The 18,480-nt window shown below is 35.9% G+C and overlaps 3 protein-coding genes across 3 annotated transcripts; 1 reads left to right on the forward strand and 2 right to left on the reverse strand.

Moving 5' to 3' along the window:
• Positions 1-264: 264 nt before the first annotated feature.
• Positions 265-4,710, reverse strand: LOC124825892 (shaggy-related protein kinase eta-like). Its single transcript, XM_047298622.2, has 12 exons — positions 4,649-4,710; positions 3,467-3,559; positions 3,275-3,334; positions 2,925-3,197; positions 2,766-2,840; positions 2,524-2,580; positions 1,964-2,104; positions 1,788-1,838; positions 1,608-1,703; positions 1,420-1,503; positions 1,155-1,256; positions 265-844 (listed from the first exon to the last, which is right to left on the reverse strand). The coding sequence occupies exons 1-12, from the start codon at positions 4,661-4,663 to the stop codon at positions 749-751; spliced, it is 1,143 nt and encodes a 380-aa protein (XP_047154578.1). The 5' UTR covers positions 4,664-4,710; the 3' UTR covers positions 265-748.
• A 2,809-nt stretch (positions 4,711-7,519) lies between these two features.
• Positions 7,520-11,627, forward strand: LOC124825890 (O-fucosyltransferase family protein). The gene is made up of 10 exons (XM_047298621.2): positions 7,520-8,043; positions 8,272-8,358; positions 8,450-8,549; positions 8,698-8,768; positions 8,969-9,057; positions 9,218-9,338; positions 9,423-9,566; positions 10,115-10,446; positions 10,551-10,791; positions 11,069-11,627. Exons 1-10 carry the CDS (start codon positions 7,777-7,779, stop codon positions 11,375-11,377), a joined length of 1,761 nt encoding a protein of 586 aa, XP_047154577.1. The 5' UTR covers positions 7,520-7,776; the 3' UTR covers positions 11,378-11,627.
• A 1,090-nt stretch (positions 11,628-12,717) lies between these two features.
• On the reverse strand, positions 12,718-16,234 carry MEE62 (Leucine-rich repeat protein kinase family protein). Its single transcript, XM_047298618.2, has 2 exons — positions 14,176-16,234; positions 12,718-13,895 (listed from the first exon to the last, which is right to left on the reverse strand). Exons 1-2 carry the CDS (start codon positions 15,590-15,592, stop codon positions 13,240-13,242), a joined length of 2,073 nt encoding a protein of 690 aa, XP_047154574.2. The 5' UTR covers positions 15,593-16,234; the 3' UTR covers positions 12,718-13,239.
• Between the last annotated feature and the right edge of the window lie 2,246 nt (positions 16,235-18,480).

Below are 18,480 nucleotides of genomic sequence, written 5' to 3' on the forward strand. Positions count from 1 at the left end.
ATATTATCATATAATTAGATATCAGTATACAATACTTTACCATAAGTAAATTATTTTCTCTTTGAAAAAGGAATAACATGGTATGGATTTGCAGCATCTAAGTAGATAACATTGGTCGAAGCGCAAAGTCTATAAACATTTTTAAAATATATTATATAATAAGATAAAAAATTATGACAACTGGTAGTATCAAATAGCTAAAACTTAAGAATTAAAAAAACTCAAGAAACAAAATGAAATGTGAAACATTATTAGAAAGCAGCATTAAAGAAAAGAAAACAGACAGATAGCAACATTACATTTCACAAAGAAAGAAACTGGTCAACAGCATTTATAAAAAGCACATTACATTAACAAGGAGGAAAATAAATTAAACCCAGCAACCCAAAAACCCATGTGGACCTTCCCTTCCCTCCTTCCAGCCAAGACTTTAGTTTTCTCCTTACATAAGTATTCTAAGTTCTGACCATTTCAGGCCAAGTATACTACTACTACACATACAGAAGTTTACAATAAACAAGGCTACTTGCCTCAGAAAATAAGATCCAACAGTGGCCAAAGAGAATCAAAAGGTGTATACATATGTGGATAGATCAAATGCAGCCATCCTGCACCCCAAATCTCAGTCCAGGTTCAGCTTGAGACTACACTGGCCAGGTAAAAAAAGATGGTAATTTAAACAAAAATAACAGTGCTACTTTCGTTTAACTTATCAACTAGTATACATTATGTCCCTGCTAGCTTATCATCACGATCCTATTGGATGAACAAATTGTATCCCTATTTGCCGCTTCACATGGTCAGGTATCAACTTGTTAATAAGCTCTGGAGATGCTCCGGTTAACTGTAAACAGAAGGATTACAATATAGTTGTCCATCATTTAGGATGTTTAGCTTGGACGTCAATGAGAGGAACAGTTTGTATATAGATATATTTCTCAATGCATTGCTTTGTGTACTCTAACAGACAAAACACGGAAAGACAGACACCTCAACACAACCAGACAGGTATATAAAGCTAAGAAAATGGATCTATGGATTATGCATATTTTCAGATTGAAAAATAGTATCAATTTATTCCTTTGAAATTGTCTCTACAAAAAATTTGCTCCCAGAACACATGTAAGACCAAGAAGGATATTTTAAGGACTTACTTCCTGTTTGAAGTTAAATAGAGGAGGAAATGAACGGCCATTTGGCAGGCGAGCAATGGGCTCTCGAAGTTCATCAAAGAAAGGATGTACACATGCTTCAAGCTACAAAACAAAATTAGATTCTTCTTAAATTGACAATTGAGTTTTCTAAAACGAAAATCATTAATTAATCAAATTCAGAAGAATTATAGGCAGGTGCACATAGTGGCAGCAAGGAATTAAGTAGAATATACAAAGAGGGGGAGAAAAAGGCAATCATACTAACCGCATTACACCGAAGACTTGGAGAGTATTGCAAAAGCCGAGATGCCAGATCAATAGCTTCTGGAGGCATCTTTTTGTGGAAAATCTACACAATTTTGATGTGTTAGCATGTCTAGGCCTTTCTCATATTAATTACATTTTATTCATCTAAAAATAAACAATTGTCTGAAAGGAGATAAAATTATAGACCTTGTGCCATGGGTGTGCTTTTATCTGTGGAAATCTAAAGTCATTGTAATTGGGATTCATGCAACGTACTTCCTCTCGAGTTGGTGTGCCAAGCACCTACAAAACAATTTTTGTAAAGATCACTTCTAACAAGGAAGGCATGACCAAGGAACATAAAATACATGTTGACACCAATTGTACCTTTATAATATGTACAAGCTGGTCTACTGCATTTTCTCCTGGGAATAATGGCTGCAAAAGTTTAAATTGTTTCAGATAACAGATAGGTGTATTGCATTTACTTCATTTAGTAGCTAATTCAAATTCATATAATAATATTATTCTAGTAATAATAATTAATAATCAATGAGATGAACCTGGCCCAGAAGAAGTTCAGCAAGGACACAGCCAGCTGACCAAATATCAATAGAAGTTGTATACTCTGTGGCACCAAATATAAGTTCTGGAGCACGATAGAATCGTGAACATATGTATGATATATTAGCTTCGCCTTTTACCTGACAAGACAAAAGAGAAGGTCAGAACAAGAAACACTTCATTGGAAAAATCAATTATTAGAGGAAAAAAGCAATCCTGGATATTGTAAGATGAGTAGTAGTCCCCCACTCCCACAAAAACACAAGTTGAATGAATAGAAGACATCATAAAAGCCTCCAAAAAAATAAAATATGTTGTGCTACACCACAAGTCAACAAAGAGTCCCACGTTTTGGTGTCAAGCACAGCAAGACATCAACACAAGATACTGAAATCAAAACATCGAAAAATTGGAACTGTTTCATATAAAGTACAATTTTTTTGGGCCGTGGATAGGTTATTGGTTGACATTCTAAGCTATTACTTAGTCAATATAAAAGATAATGGTGTGTGAAAAAGGTGGACAAAAACTAAGCATACCAAAGCAAAATAAGACCTACTAGAACTTTGGCACTTCCAAAATCACATAGCTTTACTTGGTGTGTAAGAGGATCCACCTGAAATATTCATAGAAACACATTAAAGTCAGAAATATTGACTATTTTTTTAAGAATGAATAAGACAAATATATATATATATATATATATATGTGTGTGTGTGTGTGCCATTTTTACTTCTCTCATTCTCACATATAAAGAAGTTCTCTCACAATATATACATATTAAAAAACATGTGAACAAACCAGAATATTTTGAGGCTTCAAGTCTCTGTGGCAAACTTTGGGAACAGTGTGAATATAAGCCAATCCCCTGAAAATCTGCTAGCATGCCACAAACTTTTATCAGACACCGCTTTAATAAATCAGAGATATTAATAAATCACCAAAAAGTATTAGGCATACCTGGTACATGTAAAGTTTCACATAGATGATCGGCATTCTTTGATTAGCATTGCTGTAGTGCTTTAAGACTCTATACATGGACTCTGGAACATATTCCATCACCAAATTTAGAAAAAGTTCATCTGTACTTGTAGTTGAGAAGAAACAATGCTTCAGTGAGATCACATTTGGATGATCCAAGACTCGCATTAACTGTAGTTCACGGTTCTTGTATCTTCTGTCCTGTAAAACCTTTTTAATGGCCACTGCCTCCCCAGTTTCCAAGCATTTTGCCTACAAGACAAAGAATTATCAACATATGTGACGAAGATAGCAAGAGTAATAAACCAAGTATTAAACAATTAGCATACCTGGAAAACAATTCCAAACGAGCCAGTTCCTACAACTCGTTCGGCCTTGTAACTAATAGTCTACGATGATGATTGTAGAAAGACATTAAATTTGCAGTCCAAGATAAATGTCATACGGCATTTTTAACAACCAAGCAACAAATCAACATAAGCCTAATATTATTAGCAGAAAGGAATTTACAAAGATGATACCTGTTTGGGCTCCCCGTTTTTGCCTCCGATAGTTGTGGATATGATGTGACCAGTGAGGGAATCATTGTCATTGACGACCGAGGAGGACATCTCCTTTAAATTGTAAAGGTATATAAAATATTAGAATCCTAACCTTCTTCACAAAATATTTTTGAATCATTTGCTAATGGTCTCAGAAGGAAGCTAAAAGTTGGAAGAATACACTTAAACAATAGGCAGACATTAAAAAACTAGGTGGAGACTACGATGATAAACAGCATGTAAAAGTTGGAAGAATGCATTTAACCAACTGGAAGCCATATAAAAAACACTAGTTGGAGGTTATGATGATAAAAAAATACCCAATTAGAACATCACATTTAATAACTCAAGTTTGAGAATAACATGAGAAAAAAAAACACCGGGTGAGAGCAACTTCAGAATGATATTTTGGAAACTTCAGTGGTGGAAATATTCTGCTAAGAAAATTATAGACATGGAACCAAGAACTATAACAGTACTATGTTAAGAGTACAAACTCCAATTGAAGTCGTTGAAAGTAAGAACAGAAGGGAACACAACCAGTAATGTAACTAAAATAAATAAAAATAAAGTAACGGCTAATGCAGATAACAGAAAACTGGATAACAGAGTCAGAAATAAAAGAAAATCTCGTGAACAACTAGAAAACGAAACTATCATAATAAGTTCAGGACAAACAAGAAAAACACAAATAGCTAAGAGTGCGACAATGACATAAGATTATAATATACAAGATCAGAGTACGATACAGGGGTCGGAAACAAACAAATCTCAACTAAGTATAAAACCCAGTTCAGGACCTCTTTCAAGAAAAAAAAAAATTGAAACTTCACGGAAAACCATAGATCAACTCCAAAAATAGCAAAACATGGCTTTCAGCCTTAAGCTCAAAGACAAAACTTTCAGCCAAAAGAAAAAAAGAATTTTCATCCCCAAATAACAAACCCCAACATCCCCTTTTTCCAACTGAAAGGAATAAACAAAAACTAAATAAATATAAAAACAAAAATTATGCATCCCATATGATTTCCGTTTCATCCACTAACCAACGAGAAAATCCCAAGAGACATTTTCAACTCTCCCATTTCTGGGTCACTACGCTTTCTCACCAACCATACAATAACAAGACTATCAAGAGAATTTTTTGAGCTGGAAAAGTACCTTATCCTCAGCCATGGCAGAGGGTAGAGAGAAAAGAGGAAGAATCTAGGAAAAAGAAGAAGAAGAAGAAGAGAATGGAAAGAGAGAAAGAGAGGGTATGAAAGAAAAGGTAGAATGAAGGAGCCAGTAAGGGAAAGACAAGTCCATGTGATCACAGCTCTCCCTTTTCCACTCTTTTCTTTCCTGTCTTCCTGTCATTTTTTATTTATTTGTTTTCGATTTTTCCCGCTTTTATTGACTATCTTTGCAGATTAGGAAGACCTGGCTGTTAATCACAATCATTAGATGTGCTTAACTGAAATGATAATGATAATAAAAATATAAACAAATTAAAGTAAAAAATTAAAAGGTACGTAATTAATAACCACCATGATGCTCGAGTTTCCTGTTTTTGGCTTTATTGTTTTAACGTCGGCAGAGCCTCTCAATGATTATGTCATTTAATCATATAATTAGGTCCACTCTAACACATCACCCATTCATTCTTTAATTTGGGGTAGTGTATACCATTTTAGTTATATTTTATATATTTTTAGTTCATGTAGAAATATTCTATTAAAAAATATATATTATTGGTTTCAATTTATTTTTATTATTTATGTTGTTTTGTTTATGTAGAATAGTTTTAAAAACCTAACCGTATGTTTATTTCCGGACGGAAAAAAAAAATAGGGAAATAAATGTTTTGAAAGTGTGAGAATTGAGGATTAAAAGAAATATTAAAACATAGAAAGCCATAATACTTTTACTCTTTGAACTTTCGTTGCAATGTTAAGAAAATTTGAAGGGAAAATATTATTTAAAAATTTTAATTAAATTACTAAAATTTTAAATTAATTTTATTATATATTTGTAAATTAAAATGGAAGATATAATATTTATGTTTTATTATTATAGTAAAATAAAATATTAAAATTCAATTCACTTTGAATATCTTGTTCGAACAACTGCAAACAACTTTCACACACCTTTGATGGTGAGAGAAAATGGAGATAATAGAATGAGAAAATAAGGGTTTTGCACAACTTTAATGTTTCAAAGTGTTCAAAGAAAGAAAGATGAAAGGTGAAGATTGTTTATTTACTTATTTAATATATATTTTGTAAGAGTAAAATGGAAATTGAAACAAAAGTTGGAGGTGCAAAAAGACAATAACGGGGTGCAGGAAGAAACCCCGGTTAAAAAACTTGTCTGCAACTTGTCCACGTGTTCGGACCAAACGGGGCTTCTAAAATGTATGAAATATTTAACCAATTTTAAAATGTATGAAATAATTTACTAATTAAACTTTTCTTTTATCAAGTCCACCTGCGTGGATAACTCCAGTTTTTTTTCGTATGATCAATGTAAATAATTTGAAGTATGACTTCTTTCATACATTAATTTATGTTCACTTTAGATGATTTAACTATTCACGAAAGAATAGAAACGTAGATTTACGAGACTAAGTGTGTTTATTGTAAGAAGTGATTGTATTGATTTGCGGGATAGGTATCTTTTCTATCGCTCGCTGATATTTTGGAGTGAATTGGTTTGTAATGTCATGTTTGCCCTTGTGAGGGTCGAGTATCCAATTCCAGATTTGATGTATCTGGTTCCCGTGTGTTAAAGAAAAATAACACAGTCTTGTATTTCGTTCTCAGTTTTTTGTATTCGGTTCCCGTGCATTCCAAATATAACACTACGTTGCCTTTGTATTCAATTCCACTTTTTCGTGACCATGGTGTATTGGATAGAATATCGTAGTAGTATTCGTGATGAATGATGAATGAAGTGAGGGATGTTAGGGGTAGGTCCTTAGAACATGCATGGAGATTTGGGCATAGGATGACACGCATATGCATAGGTTGACATGTGTTGAAATGAAGAATTGAGGTGGCGGAGGAGAATGAATACGTATACACGTGGTTGTGGTAATGATGAATTTTTTTACATTTACTAAATTATAATTTACTAAATAAAATAATTTCAATTTACTAAATTATAATTATTTTACATTTTTAAAATTAATTTTAATTTTTTCTCTTTATAAATATTTTTATAATTAAATATAACATTAACAATTATCATTTTATATTACCTTTATAACTAGAGATATTTTGGTAATTTCAATTTTTATCAATTACATAAAATATTTTTATCTATCACATCAATCAAATCGTACACTAATTCTTACAAACTTTGTTTCTAAATCTATTATCATTTACTTCCAAATCTATTCAAATAAACAACAAAAAATTTATCCTCAAATTTATCCATTCACTCTCCCCAAATCATCTCCTCCAAGTGAACAAAACCTAGATAAGAGCCACTTTGTTCTCATGCAGAGATTTATTTTAATTTTTCTTATTTTAGGAAACTAAAATAATTACGTCACATATTTTTGGAGGATTAATTTGGATATACATTCTTTAAAATTTTAATAAGTCTTTGTTTATTTCATTATTAATTTTATCATTGGAACGTGCATTGTATAAATATTAAAAGCCCGCCAAACCAAAAACTGCAAGTAGCGTAAACAAGCCAATGTTGTTGAAAGGAAAAACTATTCAGAGAAGAAATGAAAAGGATTAAGAAAAGTTGATGAAATGTTTGTTGTTATTGTTGTTGGTAGTGTCACTTCCTTGCTTGTCAAAGATGGAATTTGGAAGTGAGAAAGCTGAAAATGCTTCCCAACACCTGCTGTCAGTGTTGTGTTTGGTGGGAAGTTGTTGTTTCATATACATTAATTCTCATTCTTATTCCATAAGGTATGTTTTCAATGCACAGTTGAGTTTCCATCTTTCGCTTGGATTTCACTCATTCATCTACAACTTTCTCAGCTGCATATCTCCATCACCTACTTCTTCGCTTCACTTGGAAACATACCAGAAAGCTCCACTCTTTTGCTTAATTCCCTATTGCCCCACCAAACTTGAATTCTAATGGATTGGTGGTTCGGTTTTGGAATCCATAATAGTCAGCAAGACACCATAAACATACATTTTTTCATGCCTCTTAGAATTCTTTCTTCTTGTTTCAGTGACCATTTATCTTTGTATGGGGAAAAGGGAGGGGATGAGGCTTATGTGAATAGTTAAAGTCGTAAACTTTAGCTACTTTAAATTAAGCTGATAGGTGGTGGTGTAATGGGGAAACAAGGGTCTCATAAAAGTCTACGTTCTGAGTTTCAGGGTTGGCATTCCAAAACCTTGTTGCTTCAGGGGTTGAAAAGTGATTCTTCAAAATGCAATTCTTGTAGGGGGCTCTATGTAGGGAAAAAGCACATCAGGGCCATTGTTGTCATGTTTGGATTGTTGGGTTGCCTTTTTCTTCTTGACTCTCTTATCATCTCATTTTTTGAGTTTACCAATCTTCAACCCCGTACAGCTCCAAATAACTCAAGTGCGTTTCAGGTAGAAGTACAGAATCTCTTGCGTGCAAGCACCCTCCTCGAACTCATATATTCTTGAGTAAAATTGTTTTCTACATTTTAAATGTGATGTTTCAGAATATTTGAGCGTAAATTATGTTAACTAGGGGTGCACGTCTCAAGTCTGTATAATTGAAGTTGCCTTGTACTTAAAATTTATGTGATATTTTGCTGATTGGCATATATAACTAATGCATGTTTTAATGAAAAGGGTAGAGATTCCTACATCTACAGAAAACAATCGCCAGTATATATGTATGAACGACTTCTAAACTTGGCTTCCAGTGCTCTTGCAGAGGTTAGGATCAAACTTACAGATTGATGTGCATGTGTTTAGATACTTTTTCTTTTCAATATCTGAAGTTTATTTCTGTCTTTTGTTACCACAGAAGGAGTTCAAGCAAGAGTCGTCAAATTTATGGGTGGAACCATTTCGCCAGGCATCTTCATGGAAACCTTGTGCAGAAAGAAAAGTTCAATCCAATTCGGGTATGTAATAAAAACGTGCAGAAAACTTTACGACGTGTTTTTATTCTTATGCTTTTATATCAACAACTTGAAGTTTAAATTGTAACTTATTATCAGAAAATTATTTGCCTGGTATACTACTCTGTAACTAGTTTATAATCTGTGACAGGGAAGCCTGTGCAAAGTAATGGCTACATATTAATCAGCGCAAATGGTGGTCTTAATCAACAACGAGTTGCTGTAAGTACAAGAAGTTAATTCATATCTTTTCGGTCCTTCACATACTGGACGCATACAACCATTTTAGTTAATGGCTATCAACTTTCAAGCACGTAGTTAATTGCTATACTTGTGATCAAATATGATCTTTTATCCTTTCTTTTTGACATCCTGTTGGCATACCAATAATGGAAGTAATGAGACTACCGTAGTGATTACAGATTTGCAATGCTGTTGCTGTGGCATCTCTCCTGAATGCAACTTTAGTCATTCCAGAATTTCTTTACAGTAACGTATGGAAGGATCCAAGGTAAATGTGTTCGGTAGTAAAGTAAAAACTGAACTTTTCACTTGTACATGTTTTGTTTACTTGATTACAGCACGATTTGGTGTCATACACCTGCACTTACAGTATTTGATTTCAATTGAATGACTCAACAATTTATGTAATAATTAATTAAAAATTGCAGCCAGTTTGGTGACATATACCAGGAGGAGTATTTCATGAATACCTTGAAGGATGATATCAATATTGAGAAGGAACTTCCACCTCACATGAAATCCCTGGATGTAGAAGCGATTGGTAGCCAGGTTTGTAATCTTTCGTCTGATGTACTTAAGAAGACAGACTAAACCCGTTATAACAACAACTTCAATAAACACCTTGCTTTTTAGATTACAGACGCAGATCTTACCAAGGAAGCCACACCTGCTGACTATATCAAAGTTGTGCTTCCTATTCTTTTGAGAAATGGAGTTGTTCACTTCCTGGGATATGGAAATCGACTAGGTTTTGATCCATTGCCTTCTGATATTCAGGTCATACAGTTTTACCTTGGTTGTCTAGTTTTAAACAGGTTACTACTCTGTTGGAAGTTTACCTTTATCTACAATACTGTGTTGTCAATAGGACTGCCACTGGCTTACCGTATACAATTTAAACAAAAATATGTACCCCTTTTGTTACTATCAGATATATAATCATGGTCCAAAAAATTTTTAAGATTGTAAGCAAATCATTTTGCTTGTGCATTGGCATTATCTTTTCACACGGGTACTTTTTAATACAAGCTTCAAATTCCAACAGAGAAAAAATATGTACTTCTGTTCTTTCCTTTACCACCTGATGAGTAAGATTTGCTATCTGTTTTCCATGATCTGATTGATTATTTCTACTTATTTCACAAGTTCTTTTCCACCAACCTTTATCATTTGAAGAGTTTTTCTTCATTTTCATTACGCAGTAATCAGATCTGGCCACTTGAATAACTAAGTGTTATTTGCATCAGATCTGCACTCGTTTAGTGCACTTTTAAGGTTCAAATTTAGAATGAGTTTTTATATGTTTGCAACAATTCCATTTGCAGAGGTTAAGATGCAAATGCAATTTCCACGCTTTGAAATTCGCGCCAAAAATTCAACAACTTGGCTCGATATTGATCCAAAGGATTAGGAAATATGGTGCTCGACGAAGCATGTTAGACACTCAATTGGTGGGAAAGTTCATCCACAACAACAAATATCATGAAGGTAAAAGGGGCTCGGCAAAATATCTAGCTTTGCACTTGAGATTTGAAATAGACATGGTAGCCTATTCCTTATGCGAATTTGGAGGCGGGGAAGAAGAGAGGAAGGAACTTCATGCCTATAGAGAAAGACATTTCCCTCTGTTTCTTGAACGCTTGAAGAAGAATTCAACGTATGCATGTTTCTACCATATGCTTTGCTATATAATGTTTTGAATGGTAAATATCCTTGTCGTTTATCTAATCTGTTTGATGCACTTTCTGTTGATGTTTATAGCTCTATTTCTCCAATGAATTTGAGAAAATTGGGAAGATGTCCGTTGACACCAGAAGAAGCAGCACTTGTTCTAGCTGGTCTTGGTTTCAAACCCGAAACTTATATTTACTTGGCTGGTTCACACATTTATGGGGGAAACTCAAGAATGGAACCCTTCACTAGCCTCTATCCTAATGTGATCACAAAGGAAAACCTGCTTACAGACAGTGAACTGGCACCTTTCAGGAATTTTTCGTCGCAGGTAATTTCGTATTCTCTCCATTATCTTTGACAATAATGGTCTCACTCTACCATTTTTTTTAGTATCCACTCAGATTACTTCACTGTTCATGATGTTCTTGAAAATATATGTAAGATTTTAATGAAATATGAAGTTTACCCAAGTACATTTTAAGGTTCAGAATCAGACAAGAAATTATATCTGGGATAGCATTGTCAATACTGTTAATGTCAACTAAATATTTTCACAATACTAAATAATTATAGTTACTAATAACATTAACTTGATGTGAATGCAGTTGGCGGCTTTGGATTTCATTGCATGTGCAAGTGCTGATGTATTTGCTATGACTGACTCTGGTAGCCAACTTTCATCATTGGTTTCTGGATTCAGAACCTACTATGGTGGCGATCATGCTCCTACTTTGCGGCCAAACAAGACAAGGCTGGCCGCAATTTTGAGGGAGAACAACACCATAAAATGGAACAGGTTTGAAGTCAGAGTAAAGAAGATGATTCTGGAAGGTCAGAAGGCTGGCATTAGGAGTTATGGCCGAAGCATTTATAGAAATCCCCGGTGCGCTGAGTGCATGTGCAAACACCTTTAGCTACTAGCTAGTCTTTACATCAACACTTGTTAATAAAAAAACACTTCCTTGTTAGATTGAATTTCTTTAGCCATTGATTTTTTCCCCATGTATAGTATCTTACCCTCGATCCTATAAATTGCCTTCTTTTTTCAAAGAATAGATTCTATCAGCATTATTGTACTAATGTTGAAAAGAACATATCAAGCTCGACAAATTTTAATAAACAAAATACGATCCAAATGCATAAAATAAGAAAATAAGAAAACAATGAAGTGATTGAAATTGAACACATGATAATGTATTTAGTTCCCCTTAGTTATGGAGCTTGAGCATGTTATCGAGAAACTTCATCAATGACCTCACAATGAAAACTTGGGGCAGAGTCATCGTTCGTCTTTGTTTCTTTTCTTTTTTTCTTCCGCTTTTATTGAATTGGAAAAAGGAAAATATGATAGAATCATATAAACATTTGGTACAAAATCTTCCCTGACAGAAAAATGCATAAATTTTGTATTTCTCAGATGGGTGCATCTCCCACCCTTCCCAAAAAGACAGTAGTGGTGTAAATAAACCGAAAGGTTAACTGAAAACATTTTACATTTGAAATAGAAAAAAAAACAATCTTTAGTATTTTTAAATAATTGATCATTTGTGATTCTTTAAGGCGTGATAGCCTTGTGATTCTTAAGCCCTATAAATGAAGAGTTTCAAAATTTTCACACTTGGGAAAGAATATTTAACCCTCGTAAATTTTATCGTTTTTAAAATAGGTATTATAAACGTTAGATTTATTTTAATTAATACTTGAAATTTATTTTCTTTATAGATAGACATCTTAAACTTTAATTTTATTCTGATTCATCCTTAAAATTAACATGTAGTTATATTTTTTATCCTAGAAGAAAATGTATAAATAAACGCGTATATGCCCGTGTTTCCAGTATAGTATATAATATTTGAAATCTTACCTGACCTCTGTAACCAACTTTAGTGGAATCCAGCCACTGAGTTATTCATTTGCGGAAGGTCAAAAGTAAACTGCAACCCATGAATAAGTTTCAGAAAAATACTGAAGTGCCCAGAATGGCTGAATTTGTAGCATATTTGGAAACAGATGTGGTTGGTTGTAAAGCAAAAGCTAAAAAGAGCTCAAAAACTGAAGCATTCCACTTTTTTCAAATAATTGATCATTTGTAATTCTAAGGCGTGATAGCCTTGTAAGCACCTGAAATGATTAAATATAGGAATTTTCAAAGTATTAGTTTTGAATGATTCCATGTTCTATCGAAATAGTGGTAATTAGCGTAGAATGTTGACAATAAAGATTGTGTTACCTAATGAGATAAAAAGAGTGAAAATGAGAAGGGAGGAACCCATGTTGGTCGCCCCTTAGTTTCAATAAAACAAACACGTTATCTGTAGCAAGTGGAGATGCAAAAGCATAGGTGCATCTATCTCATCTACCCTCTTTGTTTCTTTCAGAAGATGTTCTATCCTAAACTAAAGAGAAATAAATTAACACTAGAATAAAGTAAAAGCAAACATAAATAAAAGGGATAAAAGTCCCTCTTAGAATAGACAATTAATAAGTGGGATTCTCTGCCCTTTGCAACATGTAATGTTTATGCATGCTCACTCACACGCTTCTTTTTCTCCACCTTTCTCCCTTTTACCTTTTTCTTTTCTTCCCAACTTTTTCGTATATACATTGCAATCATAGCCATAAATATACCTTATGATATATTTCATTCAAAGCAATTTCCAAAAACAACTGTTAGATGCTCCAAAACTCCATTGCCAGATGGCATGCAACCAGGAATCGAGTTGCTCATCCAGGTTTAGCGTGGAAAATGGAAAACCAATTCGTTGCCCGAGTGAACTCAGTCCAGTCCGTGACTCGGGTGAATATCTTTCAGCAGGCCCAATACCTGCTGCATGCTGGGCCTCTTCCCGGGTGACTCGGCCGTACACAAATACGCTACTCGGAGGCTCTCCACCATCTCACTCTCCGAGTCGCCGCCGCTGCCGAGTTTAAGCCTCTCATCCAGCGCCTTCACAGCGTGTCCCTCCCTTACCGCCTTCCTCACCCAAACCACCGTCTCCGCAGTGCCGCCCCTCCCCGTCAGAAGCTCCATAAGCACCACACCAAAGCAGTAAACATCCGTCTCCGTCGAGCAGTTCGTCGCGGCGGCAGCACCCTCCCTTCCAAACTTCCGGAACCCGAAATCCGCGATTCGCGGCTCGAAGTCGTCGCCGAGAAGGACATTGGAGGTCACGAGATGGCCGTGCACAACGGGCCTTGACCCCGCGTGGTGCAGAAACGCCAACCCACGCGCCACGCCCACCGCAATACGGTGGCGTATTGGCCAGCCCATCTTTTCCGGCGGCGAGGCTCGAGAAACGGCGCCGTTTTGAATAATCTCCCATGTGTCACCGCTCCAATCCTCGACGTTAGTCTCCCCTGCCGGTAGTTCCTGCAACCACCTACCCAAATCTCCGTTGGACATAAACTCGTACAGCACGAGCTTCTCCTTCCCTGATAATAACAGTAACAATATTTCAAATTTTCAAATTGTAAAAATTGCATGCATGAATTTCTACACGTAATGATAGCGAGTGGTAGAATTAGGTGGAAATAGTTACTGAATAGGTTAACTTAACGAGTGCTGACGTTACAAAAAATTAAAACCCGTGAGGCATTTAATGTGAGTAGGTTAAGTCAAAGGACACTGGTGTGCGCAGTTATAGATCAGAATTTTGGAACTGTATCAGAAAAGTAAAAACTTTGGCCCAATTCGTGAAAGTAGGGTCGCTACCTGCAATACAGTAACCGGAGAGGGGCAAAAGATTGGGGTGTTTGAGTTGGGAAAGGTCAACGAAGAGAGCGACAGCGTCATCATGATGGACGTCTCTGGCGTTTTCGATGACTTTGATTGCCACGTGGATGTCTCCGGTTAAGACAGCGCGGTACACGGGCCCACACCTGCCCTCAGCCAGGAGAGAGTCTTTGCCAAAGTGTGACGTGGCAGCGATGAGGTCCACGAAGGTGAGGTTCATGAGAGGCTTTTCGAACATGACCACGGGTGCGGAAGAGGGTTCCTTCAGGTCAGCCACCCAGGATGTCCCTGATTCTGTCTCGAATGCGAAGGGTCCCGATTTCTCCACTTTCACGTTCACTGGGACCGGTTTAGAGATCGCCCACTTGTTCCTTTTTGCCAGTTGCCTCTTCCTTCTGCAACGCCACACAACGCACATGCACAATCCGACAACCACGAGTGCCGAGGCACACGACAGGGCCGCAATCATGCTTCTTGGTTTCTGTTTTGACTTTTGCTTTTCTCTTGGCCTCTTCTTCTCCGCCTGGATGTGGTGGGACTGTTGGTGTGGTGGGGTTGAAGTTGAAGCTGATGTCGAGGTTGCACCTAGCTTTGGGGTTTTGGATGCGGTGAAGCTGAAGTTGTTACCAGCGTGAATGAACGCCGATTTGCCGAACTTTTTGAATCTGTCTAATGCGGTGGATGTTTTGAAGTTGTTGTGAGAGATGTTCAAGAATTTGATGGTCTTCAAGGGAGGGAAATCCGAGGGGAAGCTACCGTTCAAAGAGTTGTTCGAAAGGTCCAAGAAGGATAGTGAGGTTAAGGTGGAAATGGGTTTTACGCTGCCTTTGATGTTGCAGTTGGAGAGATTAAGGTGGTGTAGATTGGTGAGGTTTTGGAACCCCAAAGGTAAAGTTCTGAGGTTATTGTGTGAAAGGTCGAGGCTTTCAAGGTTTGAAAAAACAGAGAGGTGAAGCTGGTTGGTGAACCTGTTGTACGAGAGATTGAGATTTTTCAGCGATGAAAAGGAACCGTTTTGGTAAGTGGGGTTAATGCTCCCTCCGAAGCTGTTCTGGGAAAGGTTCACTACCAATAAGGATGAGCTTGTCCACAACCAGTTTGGTACCTGCCCTTGTAAGAAATTCCCAGACAGATCTAGAACCTCCAACTTGGACATGTTCCTCAGATACTTCCACGAAATGCTTCCCCTTAGGTTCCTGAACGAAAGATTTAGTCCTTTAATAAAATCAGCATTTGAACAATTAGAAGGGCTTTGGAACCAGGAAGAGTTGAATCCAGACACAGATTGAAACGCCTTTGACACAAGCTCCTGGTCTTCATTTTTGCATGAATAATATTTAGAGTCCACGAGCGCAACCAGTGAAAGGAGAATGAAGAACGTGGAAAACTGCTTCATTTTCTTAGCTCCACCGTCTCAATGTCGCGTCCCTATTATACCCTGATGGTTGGTGTGAAAGAGATAAAAGGAATGGAGAAAGGGGACCGAGGGTGGGCTATAGTTGTTGGCCAAGCCAAGTGGGACAGTTGGTGGTTATAGTGGTAGTGAAGTGGGAGCAACGGCGTCAAGTGTTTTTGACGGAGGAGTTAACGGGCACGTGAGCGTGGTTATTTGTGGATGGTGAAAAACCATTAAATGGAAAATGTACCATAGGTGTTGACTGCTGAAGAGGTTTGAGATCACCGCATGCCAGTCAATGTCGCTTTTTGTTTTACTTTCAAATGTTTTGCTCTCTGACATAATTTCTCACGGTGAATTTCTGTGACACCAATGCTGCCATGGAGACTAATGAGTGCGTTGTAATAAAAAGTGGAGGGTTCAGATATGCAGAAAGAAACAGTGAGTCTGTGGTGTATAAAAAAATACAATAGCCCTTAATTCAAATACATTGAAGGTGACTGAAAGGGATAGGGTCCCAGATCTTTAATTTCTGATTCAGAAGGTTAGAAAGATCAACAGGGAAGATGATGTAATGCTAAACATGCTCCCATGGCCATGCAATAAATTATCCAATCTCAGACCACACAGTTGACAACACCCACCACTGCCAGGGCCTGGCCCCTCACTTGACACTCTACCTCTCTAAAGTTTAAGATTAATTTGAATATATTTCACAATGTAATTTTAAAATAGTTTGTGTACATTACTTATCTAATGTCTAATGTTTCTTATTACTGACTATGATGGGAAAAACATGAAGGGAACGTTGCTATACTACATACCTTAACAGAATATATAGCAGATAGTTCAGGTGTATAAAGAAGCGAAGGATGAGCCATAATTAAAACTGTTGTAAATTAGTAATTTGTAGTAAACATACCGAGTCTTCTGAAGGATTTAAGGTTGTAGTATGTTTGGTTCTTTCGCGTAACATACAATTCAATTTTGTTTGATAGCAGTTGTTTACTTGTCCAATGCTAAGTGTAGGAAATTTACCACTCAAATTTATCAAAAGGTTCAGAGTGAGTCCAGACTTAAAGGAATGGGCTACAATCCTTATTGGGGTTAAAAATAAGTTGTTGTGATGGCAGAAGCAGAAGAAATTTAGTTTGATCGTTTTCATTCCATTTATGTTTTTGACAACCATTCCTACTTCAGCAGGTGCTCAATAATCAACAAGAGCCAAGTCTTCAATCCTGAGGGTTCCTTTTTACTAAGAATTAATAAATTATAGCAGTCGCAATTAACTTCCTGCAGCATACAATTCCCCCATAAATAAAAAAGTTACATTTATCTAAGAAGCGGTTGATAGAGTGACTCTTGGATCAGTCGTGGATGAAGAAAATACAATAACCATAAGAGAACAATTATTGTTTGATTGCATGAACTATTGCAGTCATGAATGCTTCATTTACCTTTTGACCAAGCTAGTTTTTCTGGTTTAAACCATGCCTAATCAATCTGATTGTCATAGCTATAAGACAAAAACAGATAGAGACTCAATTGATTGCTATGACTGAGAAAGTGGTACAAAATAGTATTGGCAAATTTGCGGAAGAGCCAAGCACAGTTTGAGATATTACTTCCATCATCTAACTATTTACTTGGAAGAAAAACAAACCACATGCAAATTACTAAACCCTTGTCACAACAATGCCCAGTCTTCTATTAACTTGCTATCATATGTCAACAAGGTTGTTTTTTATGCCTCCCTTGATTGGTAGAAATTACTTCCACAATTTATTTGCACATGTTATATGCAGAAATAACTATGTCTTCAAGTAAGAGAAAAGCACCAACCACAAATTAATACCCTGTTCCTACCCTATCTATTCAAGGAAAAAATAAACAAAAATAACAATTTGACCTACGCATGTTGGGTCGTTAGGGTGAGTAACATTTGGTGAGATGTTTTCTACTCAATTAATTCTGATAGTCAATTTTCAATATAGAAAATCAAATATGTACAGAATAGAAGAAAAATAAACGCCCTTGAAGTTACCTTCAACAAAGAAAAAGACAAAGGTTAAATTAGTTTTTTAGGACCACCTTGTAGACAAACTAATTCAAATTTTAAATTTTCTAAGTTTCCTACCTTTCAAAACTGAAACCTAAGTTGGAAAGAGAACTACAAAATGACACTTATTTCAAGAATTCATACCAATTTGGTAAAAAATATTAAATAGGAATTGAAAAAATAAACATAATACAGAATAAAACGAATAGATAGAAAGCATGATTTTTTCAGAAAATGACAAATTTGATGCCCATGATCCACTTGTGAAAGTAGGACAAAGTAAAAGATGTAAAGTAGTTCAAAATTGCCTTGTAGTGGATTTGGAAGTTGGCAAGGAGCTTGCTCCACAAATTCCAGATGCTAGTGGTTACCTCACCTGCTCTGGCACCTGGTTTTTGGCTTTTCTCTGTTACCATTATATATATGCAGATTAATTTTATGTTAATAAACTGTGCTTGGATCGATTATGGTGAACAAGTTAAGTGGATGGTATCACCTAATCCACAACCATCCAAATCAGAATTCCAAGAGAATGACAACTCAGACTTAGAATATAATATTAAATTCAGAGACTGAGATTTTGGGTTATTATAAATTACTATAACAACTTACACTCCTCCCTGAAAGCTGATTCATCATAGTGGGTCTCAAAATTAAGAATTTACTTATGAATCTATGTTTGTATCAGCATCTTGGCATGCTCCCAAAACTTCCTTTTGTTTGGGTTAAGAACTGAAAGTAAGAGAATAAAAAAAAGGTAAAAACTTGAATAATTTCTGAGAGCGTATATGATGAATATACACGTTGAGTTGAAGACTTTATGGGCATA

The sequence above is a fragment of the Vigna umbellata genome, chromosome 5 (assembly GCF_029865625.1).
Source record: "Vigna umbellata cultivar VRB3 chromosome 5, Vumbellata_1.0, whole genome shotgun sequence".
In the NCBI taxonomy this organism is placed as follows: Eukaryota; Viridiplantae; Streptophyta; class Magnoliopsida; order Fabales; family Fabaceae; genus Vigna; species Vigna umbellata.

Coding starts and splice junctions, on each gene's coding strand:
- MEE62 (XM_047298618.2), bottom strand. CDS start 15,592: ATGAAGCAGTTTTCCACGTTCTTCATTCTCCTTTCACTGGTTGCGCTC. Junction 13,896..14,175: donor CTCCGGTTACTGTATTGCAG/GTAGCGACCCTA, acceptor TGTTATTATCAG/GGAAGGAGAAGCTCGTGCTG.
- LOC124825892 (XM_047298622.2), bottom strand. Junction 1,839..1,963: donor CTGAACTTCTTCTGGGCCAG/GTTCATCTCATT, acceptor AAACTTTTGCAG/CCATTATTCCCAGGAGAAAA. Junction 1,257..1,419: donor CAAGTCTTCGGTGTAATGCG/GTTAGTATGATT, acceptor TTTGTTTTGTAG/CTTGAAGCATGTGTACATCC.
- LOC124825890 (XM_047298621.2), top strand. CDS start 7,777: ATGGGGAAACAAGGGTCTCATAAAAGTCTACGTTCTGAGTTTCAGGGT. Junction 8,550..8,697: donor AAAAGTTCAATCCAATTCGG/GTATGTAATAAA, acceptor AATCTGTGACAG/GGAAGCCTGTGCAAAGTAAT. Junction 10,792..11,068: donor TCAGGAATTTTTCGTCGCAG/GTAATTTCGTAT, acceptor ATGTGAATGCAG/TTGGCGGCTTTGGATTTCAT.